The sequence below is a fragment of the Strix uralensis genome, chromosome 4 (genome assembly GCF_047716275.1).
Source record: "Strix uralensis isolate ZFMK-TIS-50842 chromosome 4, bStrUra1, whole genome shotgun sequence".
Lineage (NCBI taxonomy): Eukaryota > Metazoa > Chordata > Aves > Strigiformes > Strigidae > Strix > Strix uralensis.
In genome coordinates, this window is record NC_133975.1 from 59678541 (window position 1) to 59695554 (window position 17014).

A 17014-nucleotide genomic window follows, 5' to 3' on the forward strand; every position below is an offset into this window, starting at 1 on the left:
CAGGAGCCAAACACAAACATGCTGATTACACAGTGTCTGGGGCACAGCCCTAGTAACAGAGATAAAAATCAACACATCCAGGGAACAAGAAAGAAAAAGGCAGTGCAAGAGTGAGTCAGCAAATGTAAGCAGTATGTTAGTCAGGCGAGCATTTCTGAATGCACTGCGAGGTCGTTCACACTGCAGACAAAGTCATATCCCCAATAACCTGGACAACACCCCACCCCAGTGTGACCGACAACCTGGATGACACACCACCCTAGTGTGGGGGACCCCTCCCTTTTGCAAGGGGGCCTCTGCATTTTCATACTGTTTTGGGGAAGGCTTTAATGCATATTTCTTCCATCACTCCCCCCCTTAAGTCTGGGAAAGGAAAAAAATCTGTGCCATGTTTAGAAAAATGGGCGACACGAGCGTGGAAATCTGGTAAAGCAGAGGAGGCTGGCTACGCTGCTGTGTCAGGTGTCGTGATAAAGGCTGCAGGTTTCCAGGATTAGCCCGGTCACTTTGCAGGCCATGAAACGCTCCACTGAACCTGTTTACAAATTAGCCTGTGGTCTGGCTCATCCTCTTGCCAGCCTGCATTTTTCTGCAAAACAAGTGACTTAGTGCTTCGGAGTACCACCACAACATGCCCCCACGAGCAGGCAGACCTGACACTCTGCAAATAGCCATCAGATGCAGGTCTGAACCTCTCCTCTCTCAGGTCACACAAATCACAAACAACTACACTGAGTTCAATGGTCACAGCTGCAGAAAGCTGTGAGTGGGAAGAAAAAGCAAGGTACAAGGCCAGAAAGTTTTACAAAAGTCACGGGATTTCAAGTCACCAGCAAACTTCTTTGCAGTTCTTTTGATTTAAATACTGGTTTTCTGCCACTTTGAAAATGCAGACTCTAATTAACTCATATTCTTATACACTCTGATGCCCTGAAAAGGATACTTGCTTTTGTAAATGATATTTATAAAGCAAGAGCTATTTAATACCTGCTTAACGTATATCCATAACCTTCAAAATGTCTCCTATGAGTCAACACACCCTGACGCAAACTGGCATTTCTTTCCCCTTTCTGTTCTGGAAGGCTTTCTCCCGCGTACAGCCACTACCCCAGAGCATGGCAGAAGGCAGCCTAAGCCCCTGCTCTCATTAACTGGTTCAACACTGGAGATGGGTAGTTTCATTCTGGAAGAGAAGTGCTTGCACAGGAGCACTTGCACTTGCCAATCTCTGGGAAACAAGCCCTTTTCAGTTTAGTCTTCATGCTTTCTAGTGATCCCCCACATATTACCATCTACTCCACAGCCCCATCCTGCATTTACATCCTCTTCATCAGTATTCCTGCAGGAAACCCACGGGATGGCAGCTTATTCCAACTACGGCAGCACTCATATCTCTGAATCAAAGCTACGGCTAACGCTAGAGCCATCTCATGTACTCATGCACAAAAATTTACATCCGCTTCCTATTCAAGTCACAGGCATGTCTCCCACTGACTTGGATGAATCCCAGACGCCAATTTTAATAGCGAAGGTCCTTGAAAGTCTATAGTTCTCCAGATGGGTGCCTTACCCACTCTTTGAATGACACAGGTTGAGCAGGACAGTCTAGGGACCAGACCGCAGGGCATTACCATAGCAGACTGTGAGATCCAGTTAGAGAGGGATGTTTGTCTAATTCACAACTGTTTGTCCCCGCTCATGCAGCTAGAAGGAAACCACTCAGACTGCATGGGTGCAATATTTTGGGCATACGAGCAACGAGTACCTCAGCATACATGCTCTCATGGGTACTAAATACCAAAAGACACACGATCTCCATGCCACGCTGCCTCTTGGGACTGCTTGCAGGAAGGCCATGCAGGCAGCCTCTGGGCAAAGCACCTGGAGCAGTTTGAAGATTTACTGCCTCTGTTGGTCCCTTCCACTCCACCACGGGAGGTCACGGCCCTGGGAGAAATCATGACAGGCAGCCCTGGCACAGGCAGCCAGTTCACCCAACTGTATCAGTGGTTGCATCTGAGTGGCATGGGGCAAAAGTTCAGCCCTGGGAAGCTACTCCAGTACCAGCAAACCCATGGCAACCCACCCTGACATCAGCCCCTTATGCAACCTGGGTGACAGGGAGGCTGTCCCTCTTGCCTGCCAGGCCGGCTGACATTCAAAGGGCAGAATTTCATCCAGCAGCCAGGGAAAATACATAATGGTACGAAGTTTCTCTCTGATGTGCTCTGGTTTACTGTATGTGCAATGGGAGGCTCTCAAAAGTGTGAGGAACCAAAGTCTTGCTTTTTAAGGTCATATAAGACTTGGGAGCTAAGAAGAGAGACCTCAGCTGAAAGTCAGCAGAACTGGTCATTCTAATCTGGCAAGACTTCCAGTTGCAATGGCTTCAGGCAGCTCTCAGAGCAGCCCTGGTAGCGGTGCAGATTCACCACTTCCAAGGCATCCCTCTTGTTGTTAGAAATGTTACATTATAGACCTTTCTGTAATTAAAGCATCTAACTCACAAAAAACATGACTGTAGGATTCACTCTAGACATGAACAAAGGGCAAAACCATACTAAAATACCATAACTCTCCATGGTAATACACTGAACACAAGTGTCCCTCTTTCAAGATACACAGCTATTTTAACACAAGAGCTCCTTGTAATTCCACTGGGTCAAGGCTCATTCTTGAAAATTTAAACGAGGCAAATGGGTTAAAGTTGTCTGAAGACAAATTCAGGTCCCCTGTAAACAGATACAACACGATCTAGTTTAATGGAAAGGGGCCTAACTCCCTGCCAGCAATAAATATGGATCGTAACTAAGGTCATCAGACACAGCCTGTGAAAACAAAATGCTGGAACACAATCGTAAAAGAAAAGTGTAGGCAAGATACTTGTGGTCTGTCAAAAGTCTCACTCAATTGTATAAGCCATTTTAATTGATGCAATTCAAAACTGCTCACTGTACTCGCAAGAGTTCATCAAGATAAACCAAAGGACCATCCTGAGTATCTTACATACTTTGCATGCCTACCCTGAAGCCACCAGCATTTCATTAGGGAAGATGCTCCATGACACCACAACAGCTGAAGTCATGGGGACTGCTAAGGCAAGAAGAGCAGTTGGAAACCTGAGGTCAAAATCTGCATTCCCAGCTTTAATGCTGATACACGATAGATGCTAACAGATCCTTTTTTGTTATCCTAGTCCATTTTTTTTCTTGATCAAGGGCATGCTACTACAGAAAGCACAGGGAGGAGCTCTACTTGTTCACCACACAGTAAAAAGCTGTGGTAGCTTTTATAATTACTATTTCTCTCTAATCTCTGGATTGCCTATATTATCAGCCTGGTCTGTATTTTTTCCTAAATGTAGACACAATCTCTTTTCTCTTCATATTCTTCCAGCATCTTTTCCAATTATTCAATTTACAGTAATGACCATTTCAAAATATGTGAATTGTCATAATCATTTTACATACCAGATGCTACATTACATTTAGCTAGCACATACAAGTTTAGGAACTAAATCTCTTACATTGAAGCCAACAGAAGTTTTACTGTAGACTTTATTTAGGATTGGATATGATGGGAGCTGAGGAAAGCTACAAGCAAGGACTCTTCTTTTTTTGTTATTGCCCTATTCCAGAAATCAAGGACCAAGAGACTTCATTAGAAGGTGACAGTGGGACTACCCCAACGCCGTACTTTTTCTGTTCATCCGGAGACAGCTCAGGGCCAGGTCTGCGCTGCCCAGCTCCATCAGCCCAGCACCAACACATACACCAGCTGTTTCCCACTCCACAGGCTGTTTTACACAAGCACACAGGGCTTCCCCAGCCCCCCACACTGCCAGCTTGACTATTCCTAAATGGGAAAAAGATATACTGAAAATGAAAGAGGGAGGGGGAAAGGGTGATAAAAAGGAGAAATCAAATACATATCTGGAAAAAGAAGAAAATTCATGGTGGGGGAGAAAGGAAGAAGGATGGTTGGAAATAACTATGGTCCAATTAGCTCCCTGGAGTCTCTCTACATTCGGTGCAGAGAAGAGTGATTTTCTGATGCAACTGATCTCTCTCAGCTCCCTATTTCAGGATGAGATGACTCAACTCCTTACGTAGCAGGCATCTATGTGTGGTCAGACAAATCCCATCACCAGTGCCTGCAGGGTGCTCAAAGGACTGAATGAGTGAACAGTAATATAAACTGTCTGTAACCACCAAATACTGGACACGCAAAACTCCCGAGCAGGATCAAAAGACATATGTGGAGAAATCTGGGAAAGGCACGCACTGTAACTATCATCTTTATACACGGGTACCATTACACAAGGACCACCTCATGAACATCTAGGGTCAGGTTTTCAAAATGTTTCTTTGAGTAAGACGTTTTCTTTCATTTCCTAACAAGCGTGAGCATCCTGGGTACAACAGCCTCCTGACAGTCTGGTTCTAAGTGTTGCAATAGGAACACCTGATGTTGATCCCATCTTTCAAACTAAATTTGGAAATTTGTCCATGATGTAAGCACTGATGTAGGATGAGCTTACTGGAGCTTGATGTAGCTCTTGGAAAATGCTGGAAAGCTTATGGGAAATTGTTAAAAATGAAAAAAATACATTTCAGAGGTGATATTAGAGGTCAGTGAACAAGAACACATTAACTGAGGGTTCCTTTCAGTGCTATAACACTATTTTTACCCCTGGGGTTTGGCTGTCTGGAGCTGTCCTCCCTCCACTGGGACAGATGCAAAACTCCCCACTGGTTCACAGAGACAGTGGCAATGTAGCTGCATAGATCTGGCTCTCACAGTCCAAACAATAATTTATGTAAACCTTTTCAAAAATAAGAATGAGTTTTGTCTGCCTGGGGTACTACTAGTCTTAAACTCAATCCACAAGCTGTTAGGGGCAAGACAGGGTTTTTCGTAGCATCCACAAGCAATGCCTTGCACAGGGGGAATCTCGACTAGCATCAGACACCCAGAAATGCCACAGTTTGTAGGACTGCTGGGCATTTTCAGCATGAACTGCCAATCAAAGTAAGACTTAGAAAGAATAGATTTAACTCCACAGTATTTACAGAGTTCTGAAACAACAAATAATGATTTAACAAAATATACTGATAGTCTGTGCTCACAGAGCCATTGCAAGAGGGAATGTCGCTTCCAGACAGTTCTGGCATGACTGGTACCAAAAATAGTATTTTCTTTATGAGGCATGTGATCAGAAAAGGGTATGTAAGCACACAGGAGCAATCAGGTCACATCAAAGGCTGAATTAGGTCAGTATCTTGTTTCAGACAGTGGCCAACAGCAATATCTTATGAAAAAATGTAACAGGGAAATGCTCTCACAAAATAATGTAGACAGCATTATACATCTCAAAATACTTCTACCTCTTAAGCAACCTGTTTCATCAGGGGTCTGCAATCAGTGCTGTGCACTCTCATCAGCAGTTTCACTTAGCACATCCTCACAGCTTCAGTTTTTACCTAGGAAACGCAGCAAAATCACCGCAAGTTTTGCTGGGTCTGGGTCAGTTGCCCATGAGCATGGAGATGCCCGCTCACAAGGGCTGGATCCCCGCCCACATCTGGGAGAGGGGACCCAGCAAGTCCACTTGATGATGAAACCTTGATGTCTAACATGGGCTGGGGCAGCTGTCAGCCCCAGAGGTACCATGTCAATGGAGCAAAAGTCTTCACAAAAGTGAAGGTAGCTAATGAAGACAAGAGGATCTAAACATTATCACGGTGTACAAAACAGCTCGGAGTTTTCTGCTTGGCTGTCAAGCCAAGGAGGATGAAGAAACAAGAAGTAAGGGATTGAAATGTAAGGTGTCCACAGAATTTCCTGCTAATAACCAACGTCTCTTTTGGTTGTGACCTGCAAAGATGTGGAAGAGGAGCTGGACAGCCAGGCCCTCCAGGGAGAACAAAAAGGAAGAAAACCCAGGACTTTCAGCTGCCTGGAGATTTCTGTGTTGGAAAGCACAAAATTCCCTTAATGTTTACAGAGGACCTGCATTCAGCAGATGCACAACAGGAAACCTAGAGAGAAAATTCCCAATTAAAGCTAAAAGGAAAATTACATAAGGAAAAAGCCAGACTTTGTAAACATTTGTTAATAAACCCACTATCTGAATGGGACAGTGCAACAACTTTGGCATCCTGCTTTTGTTTATACTTAGGGGATTTTACTATCATCTTAAGTACCTCTTAATGGTTCTAAACAAAAAAGAAAAGAAAAAAAGAAAAGAAAAAGAAAACCAGACAATTTTATTAGCCAGAAGATCACACTCTTCAATAATATAATTCTGGTGTTTTTACTGAGAAGAACTTGGCCCATTGTTTCTTCCGCTTAAAACGTTAATTGGCACTCCCTGGGATTGCTCTTTCCAGGTGTATTTATACTACTGATGGCTCAAGACATACAGAGCAGATATTTTTCCTTAATAATGCTCTTGGCCAATCTTAAACTAAATGTCCAGGGGTAACTGAGGCCATCAGATATCAAAACTAACACATTCAATTTGAGGAGCCCATAATCATGGATGATGTCCAATTCATTTTTCACTCAGTTTGCAGGCTTCATACGCTGAAACTAATTACCAACAAATTTTTAAAATTCTATTTAAGTTATCATCAGAAGATGTTGAACAGTCTGAAGTTTTATTGGACTATTTGAAGGACAGTTCCTTTCATAAATTTGCAATTAAGAACGGTCTGGACTTTTGCAGTTTAATCCCATGATACCAACAATAAACTGCCTTGCCTCCGATATTACAGCAGCTCTTCTTACTCCTCGGTTACCACAGTCAAGGAGACAAACTTTGCCTCACATCCTTGGCAACAATAAAGTATTCTTCAGTGCTAACACAAGTGTAAAGCTGCATAGTAATACTGTAAAACCATTCTGTTTTCTGTACTGTTTTAATGAAGTTACTCATACGGGTCTTACCACCTCAGAGTCACCTTTGTGACATGGTAAAAACCAACTCTGAATATATCCAGAAAAGAATTGTTCCCCATTTACAGTTGAGGAACTGAGGCACAAAGAGCAATTTTCAGAGATGACACAGGTCCCTGATATCCATTGGAATCGTGGGACTCAGGCACTTTCCAAAGAATTGCTCCTGACTGACTGATGCCTGACTTGTACAAGGTGGCTATGGCTGCATTCAGTTTGACGCCAGGCTCCCTGCATCCTCAAGAGATGTATTGATGTTGGGTTGATTGGACTGGATGATCTTCAAGGTCTTTTCCAACCTAGACAATTCTGTGATTCTGTGATCATAATTCCCCTGCATGCCATGTAGTACATAAACCACTACATGTACTCTGCAAAGCCCCAGGTCCCCTGGCATGAGGTAAACATTGACTTCCATCACCCGTTCTTCTTCCCCACTCGGAATACCAGTTCTTCACACAGGAGGTCAAGAACTGCTCAACAGATGCAAGATCTGCCCATCATGTCATTATTTCATGGCATGTCTGCTCTGCAGGATCTGGGTCCCTTCTCTACCCAAACTGAGGTCATGTTATTTTTTGGAGTCCTTCCACCTTGCTCCCAGTCCATAAGTAAGTCTTGCAGAAATCAAAGGCTAAGATGTCCTCACAAAAGTCAACAAGACTTGCAACTGAAGGTTTGCAATGGAGTATATAGTACAAGGCACACCGTGAAAGGTATCAGTATCAGTTACCATTGCTACTTTGGATCTGAAAGCAATAATAACCACATTGGCAAACCCTGCACATGAAGTGATACAATTTTCTCCTTGAATTAGCTTGGGTGCAATCACAGTCCCGCTGTTTCCCACTCTGCTGCTGGCTTGTGTAACACTAACCTGCATGTCCCTGCAGAGCACCCCACCAGGCTGCACCGGCCTCCCCCAGCAAACCCAACGCCAGGAGATGTGATGCCGTGACACGAACAGGAACAGTGTGGCTTGTAGTAGCAGCAGTCTGGGACGCTTCAGTCAGTGATGGGGTACCACTGTGCTAGGCGCTGTGTAGACACAGAGTAAATGCAACCCTTCTACTCCAACCTGGGACAAGGCTCAAGTGGGCTGGCAAAACGGTTGGCAAGAAGAAAAGTATTGGGTAGCAGCAGTACGTGAGTAACGTGGTTACACAAATACCTCACATGTTGATATAGTCTGAGTCAGTGAAAAGTTTATTTTACATTTTAGTCAATGTGAATTTACATTTAAAAATAATAATATGTTTTAACCTCTGCTCATTTCCATTAAATGAAAAAGCATCTAAACTCTCTCGATTAAGCTTTCCAAAAAGTGTTTTACATCATCTTGCCTTGTGTAGTCCCAGTGGACCCTGTACTACAAAATCATTTTCAAAGCTATGGAAAGCTCCATAAACACTAATAAAAGTTTACCCTCGAAGCAAAAAAAGAAACCCCAGTGCTATACCCTCCAATGTCTCCAGCTCTGTACTGAAAACACCCTTGCAGAGAAGGGTCTCTGCATTTCCCATCAGTCTGGACCCCCAAAGCACCGGGGGTACCAGCCTACCAGTGCTAACACAGTCATGAAGACAGAAATACTACAGCCTTTCCTTTACAAATTTTTCCACATTTTATCTCTATTTTTATTGCTAAGAGTCAGCAGATCAAAGTCAGCTGAAACGGGCTTGGGATAGACTCTTGAGCCAGAGGCAGAGACTGTGCAATGACATAAAGGAAGAAAAAAAGTACAAAACATCCTTTTATTCCCAGTACCACTATAGATGGCTGTGGAGAAGAGACCAACGGCAAACGCGGCGCATAAATTTGAGAGTTAAATACTCAGCCAGACCTTTCTCTGCTGAGACCAATGGGAACGTAACCACATTTGACTTTTTAAGGAGCAGTAGATGTACTGGACATGAACGCTCACTGCATTTTCAGCAGGGGGGTCAGGGAAAAGGCCAGTTATGTTAGGCGTTGCAGAAAATAGAGTAATTGAGACCCCTAATCACGCCATGAGTTACACACAGCGATCTCCTGCCTACCCTGAGCCCCATTAAAAGGCACCATCTACCAGCACAGAGCTCATTAAAAGACCAGGATACAACAAATTACTGTAGGCTGTCTACAGTGCTTCTCTCACCAGATTATGGACAGACTGCACCCGTTTGAGGGAGGAGGAGAATATGGAAGCTGTCTCCACATAAATTTTCTTTACTGCTTTTAAAGAAGACATTTTCTAAAGATTTCTGGGTTGCAAGGGACACACACACACATAGTCTCTGCCTCAGAAAAACTAACAGGAGGAAAAAACACACCAACCTAAACAGCAGTGACTCATCATCAAGGTATGATTAAAAATTGGCAGTCAGGAAAAGAATGCCACTGTGGTGCCTAGGAAGAGCTGAGAAGCATGTGCAACCTGACAGCAAAACAGCCAGCAGCAACTCACCTGCCATTGTACAAATTGCTGTCTTCTCGACATGGGGCAATGACCTTGACCAAAGATGTGCTTTGCGCTCAGACTGCCTTCGCCCAGGGTGCAGAAGAGCTTGTGGAAGTTGATTTCAGGTTGCACTTTTGCTGGGACTGATCAAGCAGAGACGCTACCACAGTAAAAGAAAGGCTATCTGCCTCGTGCTGCCCCAACAGCCCTAACACCACAGCCTTGTGAAGCTACAGCTTGGCAGACTGGAAAGTTGGAACAGTGTGCAGGGCACCTCCTCCCACTGACTCCATGTGGATTTAACCAGCGAAGGACAAAGGTCTGACTGTTAGTCTCTGCATGGGTGCCTGCATCCACAAACTAGCAGAAAGAGCCACAGAGGTGAAAATACTGTCTTCCAGGGGAATGCTCTGCCATTCAACAAGGCCAGGGAGTTTAGAGGTGAAAGGAGATAGCTGGGCACTCTGCACCCCAATCCCAGGGCAAATCGGTTTCTTCCCATTACTCCTGTGCCCACCCACAAAACCCACTCTGACTCCAGGGGTTCATACCACCACTTGCTACTTAGCCTGTGCCTGCACAAACACCCCTCTGCTTTCAAGATTTATGCCTAGTTGAGCACATGAGCTACTTTTTCAAAAGTGCCAAAATAATTCAGCATCCTACATCTCATCCCAAACCAAAAGGCACTTTGGAAAATGATGGCAAGCTCCTAAATTACTTCTTGTCCCATTCTTAAAAGTTTATCATTCCCACAAGCACACGGTGTTTCAGAAAGCAGAAGAGATGCCTTCACACTCAAGAGGCTTAAAAATTATTGAAGCAACACGATGAGAGATGTGTTCATGCTCTAGGGATAGGGTGAGCAAGAGACCAATGCCTGTGTTTTAGTGGTAGGCTGAATCCAGAAGACACCAATGACATTTTTGTGCCACCATCTTCTTTTTTTTTTCCCCAAGCACACGCACAGACAGAAAACTTGAACTCTGAAAGGACACATTCTGTTACTTCCCCTAGACTCCATCCTTGTACTTTCAAGGAGCCAAAGCTCCATCGTACCCCAATCCATCAGCCTTTTGCTCAGAAAGGCCTGCAGGAAAGTACCCTCTGATCTCTGGAGCACCAAAGCTGCCACGCACTGGGGGCCCTGTCAGCATTATGGCCAGTTTGCACAAGAGAGCAGCAAAAAGCCTCTCTGGGGGATGAAATATGGAGGTAGGGTAAATTCTTGGGCTGAATGAATTTTGCTCAAGTAAAACAGTCCCTCTATGGTAAAGTGCAACTTGTACATCTTCCCTTTGAGTCCTTGCCATGGCACAGAGAGGACAGGGTGACTGCAGTGTCCCCTTCACATCCTTCACTGGCATTTAGCAAGAGATCGGAAAAAAAAAAAAAGGAAAGAAGTAATTTACATCAGGTTTTGGCTGCCACCCACGTAAGCCTGAAGAGATACACGCACAACCTCTCACTCTTGATTTCTGCATGAGGTAAGAGTAGCTTAAGTGGATGAGGGAAGCTTGTTCTGCATTTAGGAAACAAACCTAAGACGATGGTACTTATTAGCTGACGCTCTGCTCTTTCACATCTATCTCCAGTTTTGACCAGAAAGAGAATCACACCAAAGGATAAATTTATCTCAGCACTGGCTGCACTTTCTGCCTCTTGCCACAAAAAAGTTTCAGGTAACAAAAGGTTAAAAATAACTTCCTGCACCAGGACTTTTTTTTCAAATACACAAAAATTTATACTCATCTGAGGTTTACAAAGTTAATTTCAGAGTCCAGTTTGAGTTGCCAGTGCCCTTTAAAGCCAAAAAATGCCCAGCTGCCCCTAGGCAGTGCTTCTCTCTTTCCTGGAAGCTCATTAATGAAAACGGCCACTTTCTGCAGCAGAGCCCCAGAGCATCTTTGGGGAATAACCAGCTCCACTTTCACCCTGCTTGTCTGTCCTACTCCACTCCAACTCGGCTCCCTCTACTACCTGCAAGCACGCTGACGGCTGCCGAGGGTTAAACCTTGGCTTTTCAGGGAGAAAAACAGGAAAGCAAAAAGCCAGGAGAGCCAAAATAGAGGGGAGCAAGGGGAGCCTGCCCAAGCTCTGCAGCAGTCGGCGGAGCAGCAGAGGAAAAGTTTCTGTGATTTTAGGCAAGCCCTCGCGTGACGTCATCTCGCCCAGATAATCTCAGCGCAGTCAGCACAGGCCTCCTGCCTCCCCATTGGCGAGCCCCTCGTCAGCAGACATCTGAAGATAATTATTATTGGCCAGACAATTATAACAGGAACAACTGTCACTTCGTGCTGATGCCCGAACCTGCCGCTCTGCAGCACGATGGAGAAGGACCCCGGCGGTCACCGCTCCGTCCACGCATTTCTGTCACTTTTGCTTTCCTAAGCACCGGATGGTTTTTGCTACCTCACTGGCTGCAGCTGGGAACAGGGATCTCAGCACTGCAATTGTTTTTGCTGTATGTCTGACTGAACTGCAAATTTTCTGCAAAAATAGTAATGTATTTATTCACATGAAATAAAGGACTACAGCTGCATTAATTCTCATGCAGCAGTTTAAGGACAAAAAAATATCCTCTGCAGATTATTTACTTCATCCCTCTTCCCCCTCTGAAGAAGTTGGGAGGAGGTTCTGGGAGAGTTTGATTTGAGAAATCATTTTAAGCAATTGTTTTAATAAACATTTGACTTAATCCTGATCTTACTGAAATCAACTCTCCCATGGTCCGAGCACGACAAGATCAAAGCGATACCGTATCTTATGTCAAAAGCTACCTACCTCATGGCACTATACGTAAATGTACATCAACAACAGCTTTCCCACAACATAAAGCGTAAGGAGTTTCATGGGAGTAAATGGACCTGTTAGTTCTTTAACCTTCTCAAAACCTGTCATGGCCTGTTTAGGGTAGACAACTAATTGGTGGCTCTCACCCTCAGAGACCAGCAGGCTGCAGGTCTGCCTTTGCAGCCTGCAACCTTGCTCGGCCGTTTGTGCCTCCCTGCAGGACAGCCAGGCAGTCTGGGGGCTATACCGTAAAGGCGTGCACACGCATAAAGCCAAGCATTCAGGGAGGCACGAAACCCATCAGCTTGTAAGTATCTGGGAACAGACTATTCATTTTTCCTCTGTGTCAAAACAGTAGCCTCTTTACAGCACTGCTAATCTAGGCCCAGGCTCTAAAGAGGTCCCAGCACAATGCACACTGCAGGATGAGGGCCTCCCTAAAGCGAAGCAGGAACATCTGGAACGAAGCAAGGAGAACTTCATTCACTGCTGTGAGACCAATTTGTCACCAGACAGGCTCCATTCACGCCAGCCTCAGAGGGATGATTTCCAGGGGCAGATGGCAGTGAGGAAACAGACCCTAGGATGGGGGTATGCTGAAGAAGAGCCTGGGTGTCAGTGATCAGTGAGTGCAAAGAACAAGCTCTTGCCCCAGGGAGCAATGGATCTTGGAGAAGGCTCGGAGGACAGAGGCAAAGGAGGGGTGAGCCCCAGCTGAACAGAACCAGCCACTTCATTCCTTGAACCGTGATCCATCCTGACCAACCATACCAGCACCTAGGGGCATGTCGCTACCCCTAGGCTTTGCATTCAAGCTTTTCCAGCTTTAGGCTTACGCACTTGTAATTAAAAGGGCTTGTCAGTGCTTTAACCAGCTCAGAACCCAGAGGGTATATAAAAGGATTCATGTCCTGCCTCAAACTGGGCTACGTCTTCATATGTGACCTAGTCAGACTCCAAAGACACTTCCCAAAATCCAAAAGATGGGGTCAACTCCTTAGAGCCACTTCATCACCTCTAACACCTTACAGCCTTTTTTGGTTTTGGCCTTGTAAGATACCAAGACATATTTCTGAGACGGAAGTAAAATAACAAATGCCACACCTATAGAATTTGTTTACCTCCACGTTAGGCATTGTAATAGTATTACATCCTAATTTAAATGGCGATTACAGTATAAAATCCTGCCACAGTCTTTCCTGAAGCAAGTCCACACAGTCCATCTTCCTGCCTAGAGAATGAACAGCACAGCCATGTTTACCCTTACGAACTACTACTTAACAGCCTCATCTTAGGACGCTGTTACGTTAACGATGTGTACGCTAAGGGTATGCCTACAAAGTTGGGAAGCCACGTACTGCCATTGATGTCTGCGTAAGCAAACTTATCATGTCATCCTCATATGAAGTAGAAAAGCCTTCCTGTATGGTCCCTAGCTGCAGTAATTTACCAGTTAAGCTTCCCCACAAAATTCAGGTGCTGGAGCAGGACCTGTTTCATTAAGAGACTGAATTTCCTGAAGATAAAAAAACATACAACATAACCTGAAACTCAGAAGAGTCTTCTGCAGCCTTTTCAGGAAAAGCCTGCCATGACGGAGACCTCAGTGGGCACAGTTCCGTTTCATTTTCAGAAACGTTCCCTGGCCACAGCAGATCGCTCTCCTCCTCCACTTTCATGTGAATCAAAGGTATTAATTCATCAGTACCGTTAGAGAAGGTGAAACTAGACCAAAAAGCACGTGTGCACAGATCATCGTGTCTCTTTAGCTGTACCGCAGCAGCGTAAAACTGAGTCTCCTCCTTTGAACCTGGGAAGTGGGAGCCTGGCGTTACGGGACTTCCAGCTGGCGACCTCTGCAGCACATGAGACTGCCAGGGCGATTTTAATAACACTGCTTAGCATTTATATAGTACCTGACATCTTCGAGGCACTCAGCAAACATTACCTAAGTCATCAAAGCGCCTCGTGAGGGTATTTCAGCACTATTACCCCCCACCCCCCTGGCCTTTCCCTGCAGGGGAAACTGAGGCCTAGGAGAGGTTATGTAATGTTCCCAAGGTCATGTCATGAAGCACAGGAGAGCCAAGAAGAAGATGCAGGAGTCCTGTTTCCTAGTCATGTTCTTTAATCTAAACTGCATCTCTCCTGGGTTATTTGGCTATTATATACACTCAGGTACCACCCCCTCCACCCTCTTTTACCAGTTTGTCCTATTCTGATGCCAGTTTTCTTTTGGAACATGGACAAAATAGGAAGCATCCAACACTCCCAGCCCAAAAACATCTACGTGGTCTCCCTTCTCCTGAAACATGAGTGACACTAGGCACCCCTCAAGAGCTAATGAGCTCACCTGCAGGAGAATGGAGGGAGACACACACACTTAAATGGTCAGTGGAGACATACACACACTTAAATGGTCAATTTAATTCTACTGCCCTTACAAGTCCCCAGATGAGGCACTGGAGGATACTAGCAAGTCCTTGGCTGAGATCCACCTAGGATCTGGGACCACTTTGCCTTGCAAATGTAGGCACCAAAGCCTGGACCCAGAGACAGTCCTATCCTGCCATCGTCACATGAGGGTGGCAGGGGGAAGGTCCCCACTCGGGAGATATGGGGCCAAGGGAGCCGGAGAGGGCAGGTGGCACCGCCGAGGGAGGGCACGCGGGCAATGGGAAGACTGGGGAACAAGCTGGGGAGAAAGACTGCAGGGACAGCAGAAGGGGCAAGCCTGGGCACCAGGCGAGGGTAGCCGGGACGGTGCAGCAGCGAGGCATGGATGAGCACGGGCAAGGTGTGAACACAAGGCTGGTGCAGGTGGACGAAGGCTGGAGGAGGACCGGGAGGAAGGTGTGAGCAGGCGTGATGGAGAGGGGGATCCCAGCCCCGAGGGCAGCCCGGGGGACCCCGCGGGAGGGGGCAGGAGCAGCTCGGGCGCTCCCTCCACCCCTGCCTCCACGCTGCCGGCCGAGCCCCGGGGAGCGGCATAAACCGCGCCCGGGACGGGGGCTGCCCCCGGGGCAGTGCGGGGCAGCGAGCAGGCCCCCGGCACAGTACTCCCTCTCGGCGGGCCAGGCCGTGTGCGTGCCCGGGAGGCTCCGTCTTGCCGCGGCCCGGGAAGCCCCGGCGGGTCTCTGCGCAGCCCCCCGGCACGGCGGGTCCCGCCGCGGCTCGGCTGGCCCCGGCTCCCCGGCCGCACGCACACGCCGGGAAAGTTAATAGCCGCATGGCTGGAAATGAAGTTTTATTAGGAGCTGGGGGAGGGGAGGGGGGAGGCGAAGGGGCTCCGCGGGGAGCGCAGGCACACGCGCAACTTGTTTTAACGGGCGTGCTGCGCGGGGAGCGGGAGGGACGGACAGGAGGGACGGGCAGGGATGGAGGCAGGGGAGGAGGCAGGGGAGGCCGAGGGCTGAGCCGGGGCACGTGTGCGGCTCTGCGCCGCCGGGCCGGCCGGGACACGGCGGGAGGGGGCGGCGGCGGGGCTCAGGCCCCGCACCGCGCCGCAGGCGGGATGCCCCGGCCTTGCGTAGCCCGGCGGGGCGGCCCCGGCCCGGGCGCGCAGGTAGCGCGGGCGGCAGCGCAGAGCCGCACCGCGCCGTACCGCGCCGTACCGCACCGCACCGCACCGCGCACTGCGCGCACCCGGATGGGCTCAGCGCCTCCCCGCCGCTCCGGGAGGACGCGCGGGGGGGCCCGGGGGCGGCACTCACCAGTTCTCCTGCATCCACTGGATGGCCGCATGCTCGTTGAACTGTTTCTCGAATTCGTATTCCTGCAAAGTCAACACTGACATGTTCATTGGCCCGGTGGCTGCGGAGCCGCTCCCCGCGCCGAAATGCTGCCTGCCTGCCTGCCGCCGCCTCGGGAGCCGGGCCCCTGCGTGCCCGCCGCCGGAGAGCCCCCGCCTCTGGCCTGGCCCGCCCCGCCTCAGCGGTACCCCGGGTTTAGCATAGCTCCGCTCCCCTCCGCGCCTCTCCTCCCGGGCCCGCCGGTCTCCTCCTCTTCTGCGGCCGCCGCGCAGCGCCCGGGGGCGGCGCGGTCTTAGTGCCCGCCCGCCCGCCGCCGCCGCCGCCGCCGCCCGGGACACCCGCCCCCCGCCGCCGCGCCTCGCGTAACACCCGCCGCTGCCCGGCGGACGGCGCCGCTCCGCACCGGGGCTGTGCACCGGCCTGGCACGGAGGACACTCACCCACACCCGCCCCCCCCCCCCCGCCGAAGGCCGACAAAAATAACTGCAAAAATAGGAAGCCCCCACCCCTGGGTTGAATCCCGACCGCAGCGCCCTGCGCGCCCTCCCCGGCCACCCGGGAAATTAGGAAGCACAAGCGCAGGTTTAGCCAGAAAAGCAAAAGCAGACACTCCCCGAAAAAAACCCTACGCCCCCCCTCCCCCCAGTCCTTTTTGCACTTAAATTCAATATCACCTGCTGTGACTGCCGCCACCCCGCGGGGGTGGACCCGCCGCCCCCACCGCCGGGGCCGGTTCATGCCGGGGGCACCCTCCTGCAGCCGGGCGTCCCCAGGCGGGGGGGGACCCTCCTGCTGCAGCTGGGTGTCCTCAGGCGGGGGGGACCCTCCTGCAGACAGGCAGCCCCAGGCTTCCCCCTGTGCCCCCCACAGACACAGTTTTGGATGTTATGGTACGGATGGGGCAGAGACCCCGAGCGTGACTATGCTCAGCTCCTCTCACAGCTAGGGCACACGGTGTTTATGTATCCTTAATTTTGCCTTCCCGTCTCATCTGCCACATGCTGATGTCTCCAGCTGAGTTCTCCGGCTCCGGCAGCACCCTTGGACGTGCTTTACAGTACAGGCTGGG

At 48.6% G+C, this 17014-nt stretch overlaps 1 protein-coding gene across 2 annotated transcripts in view; it reads right to left on the minus strand.

Moving 5' to 3' along the window:
* ELOVL6 (ELOVL fatty acid elongase 6) overlaps positions 1–16214 on the minus strand; it is a 79156-nt gene extending 62942 nt beyond the window's left edge. The window contains exons 1-2 of one of the 2 annotated variants that reach the window (XM_074866921.1): positions 16134–16214; positions 15907–15968 (exon numbers count right to left, since the gene is read on the minus strand). In XM_074866921.1, coding sequence (XP_074723022.1) covers positions 15907–15920 — 14 coding nt within the window. In that variant the 5' untranslated portion in view covers positions 15921–15968; positions 16134–16214. Of the gene's footprint in view, positions 1–15906 lie in introns of both variants that reach the window. The other variant, XM_074866920.1, reaches the window with a different exon arrangement.
* Between the last annotated feature and the right edge of the window lie 800 nt (positions 16215–17014).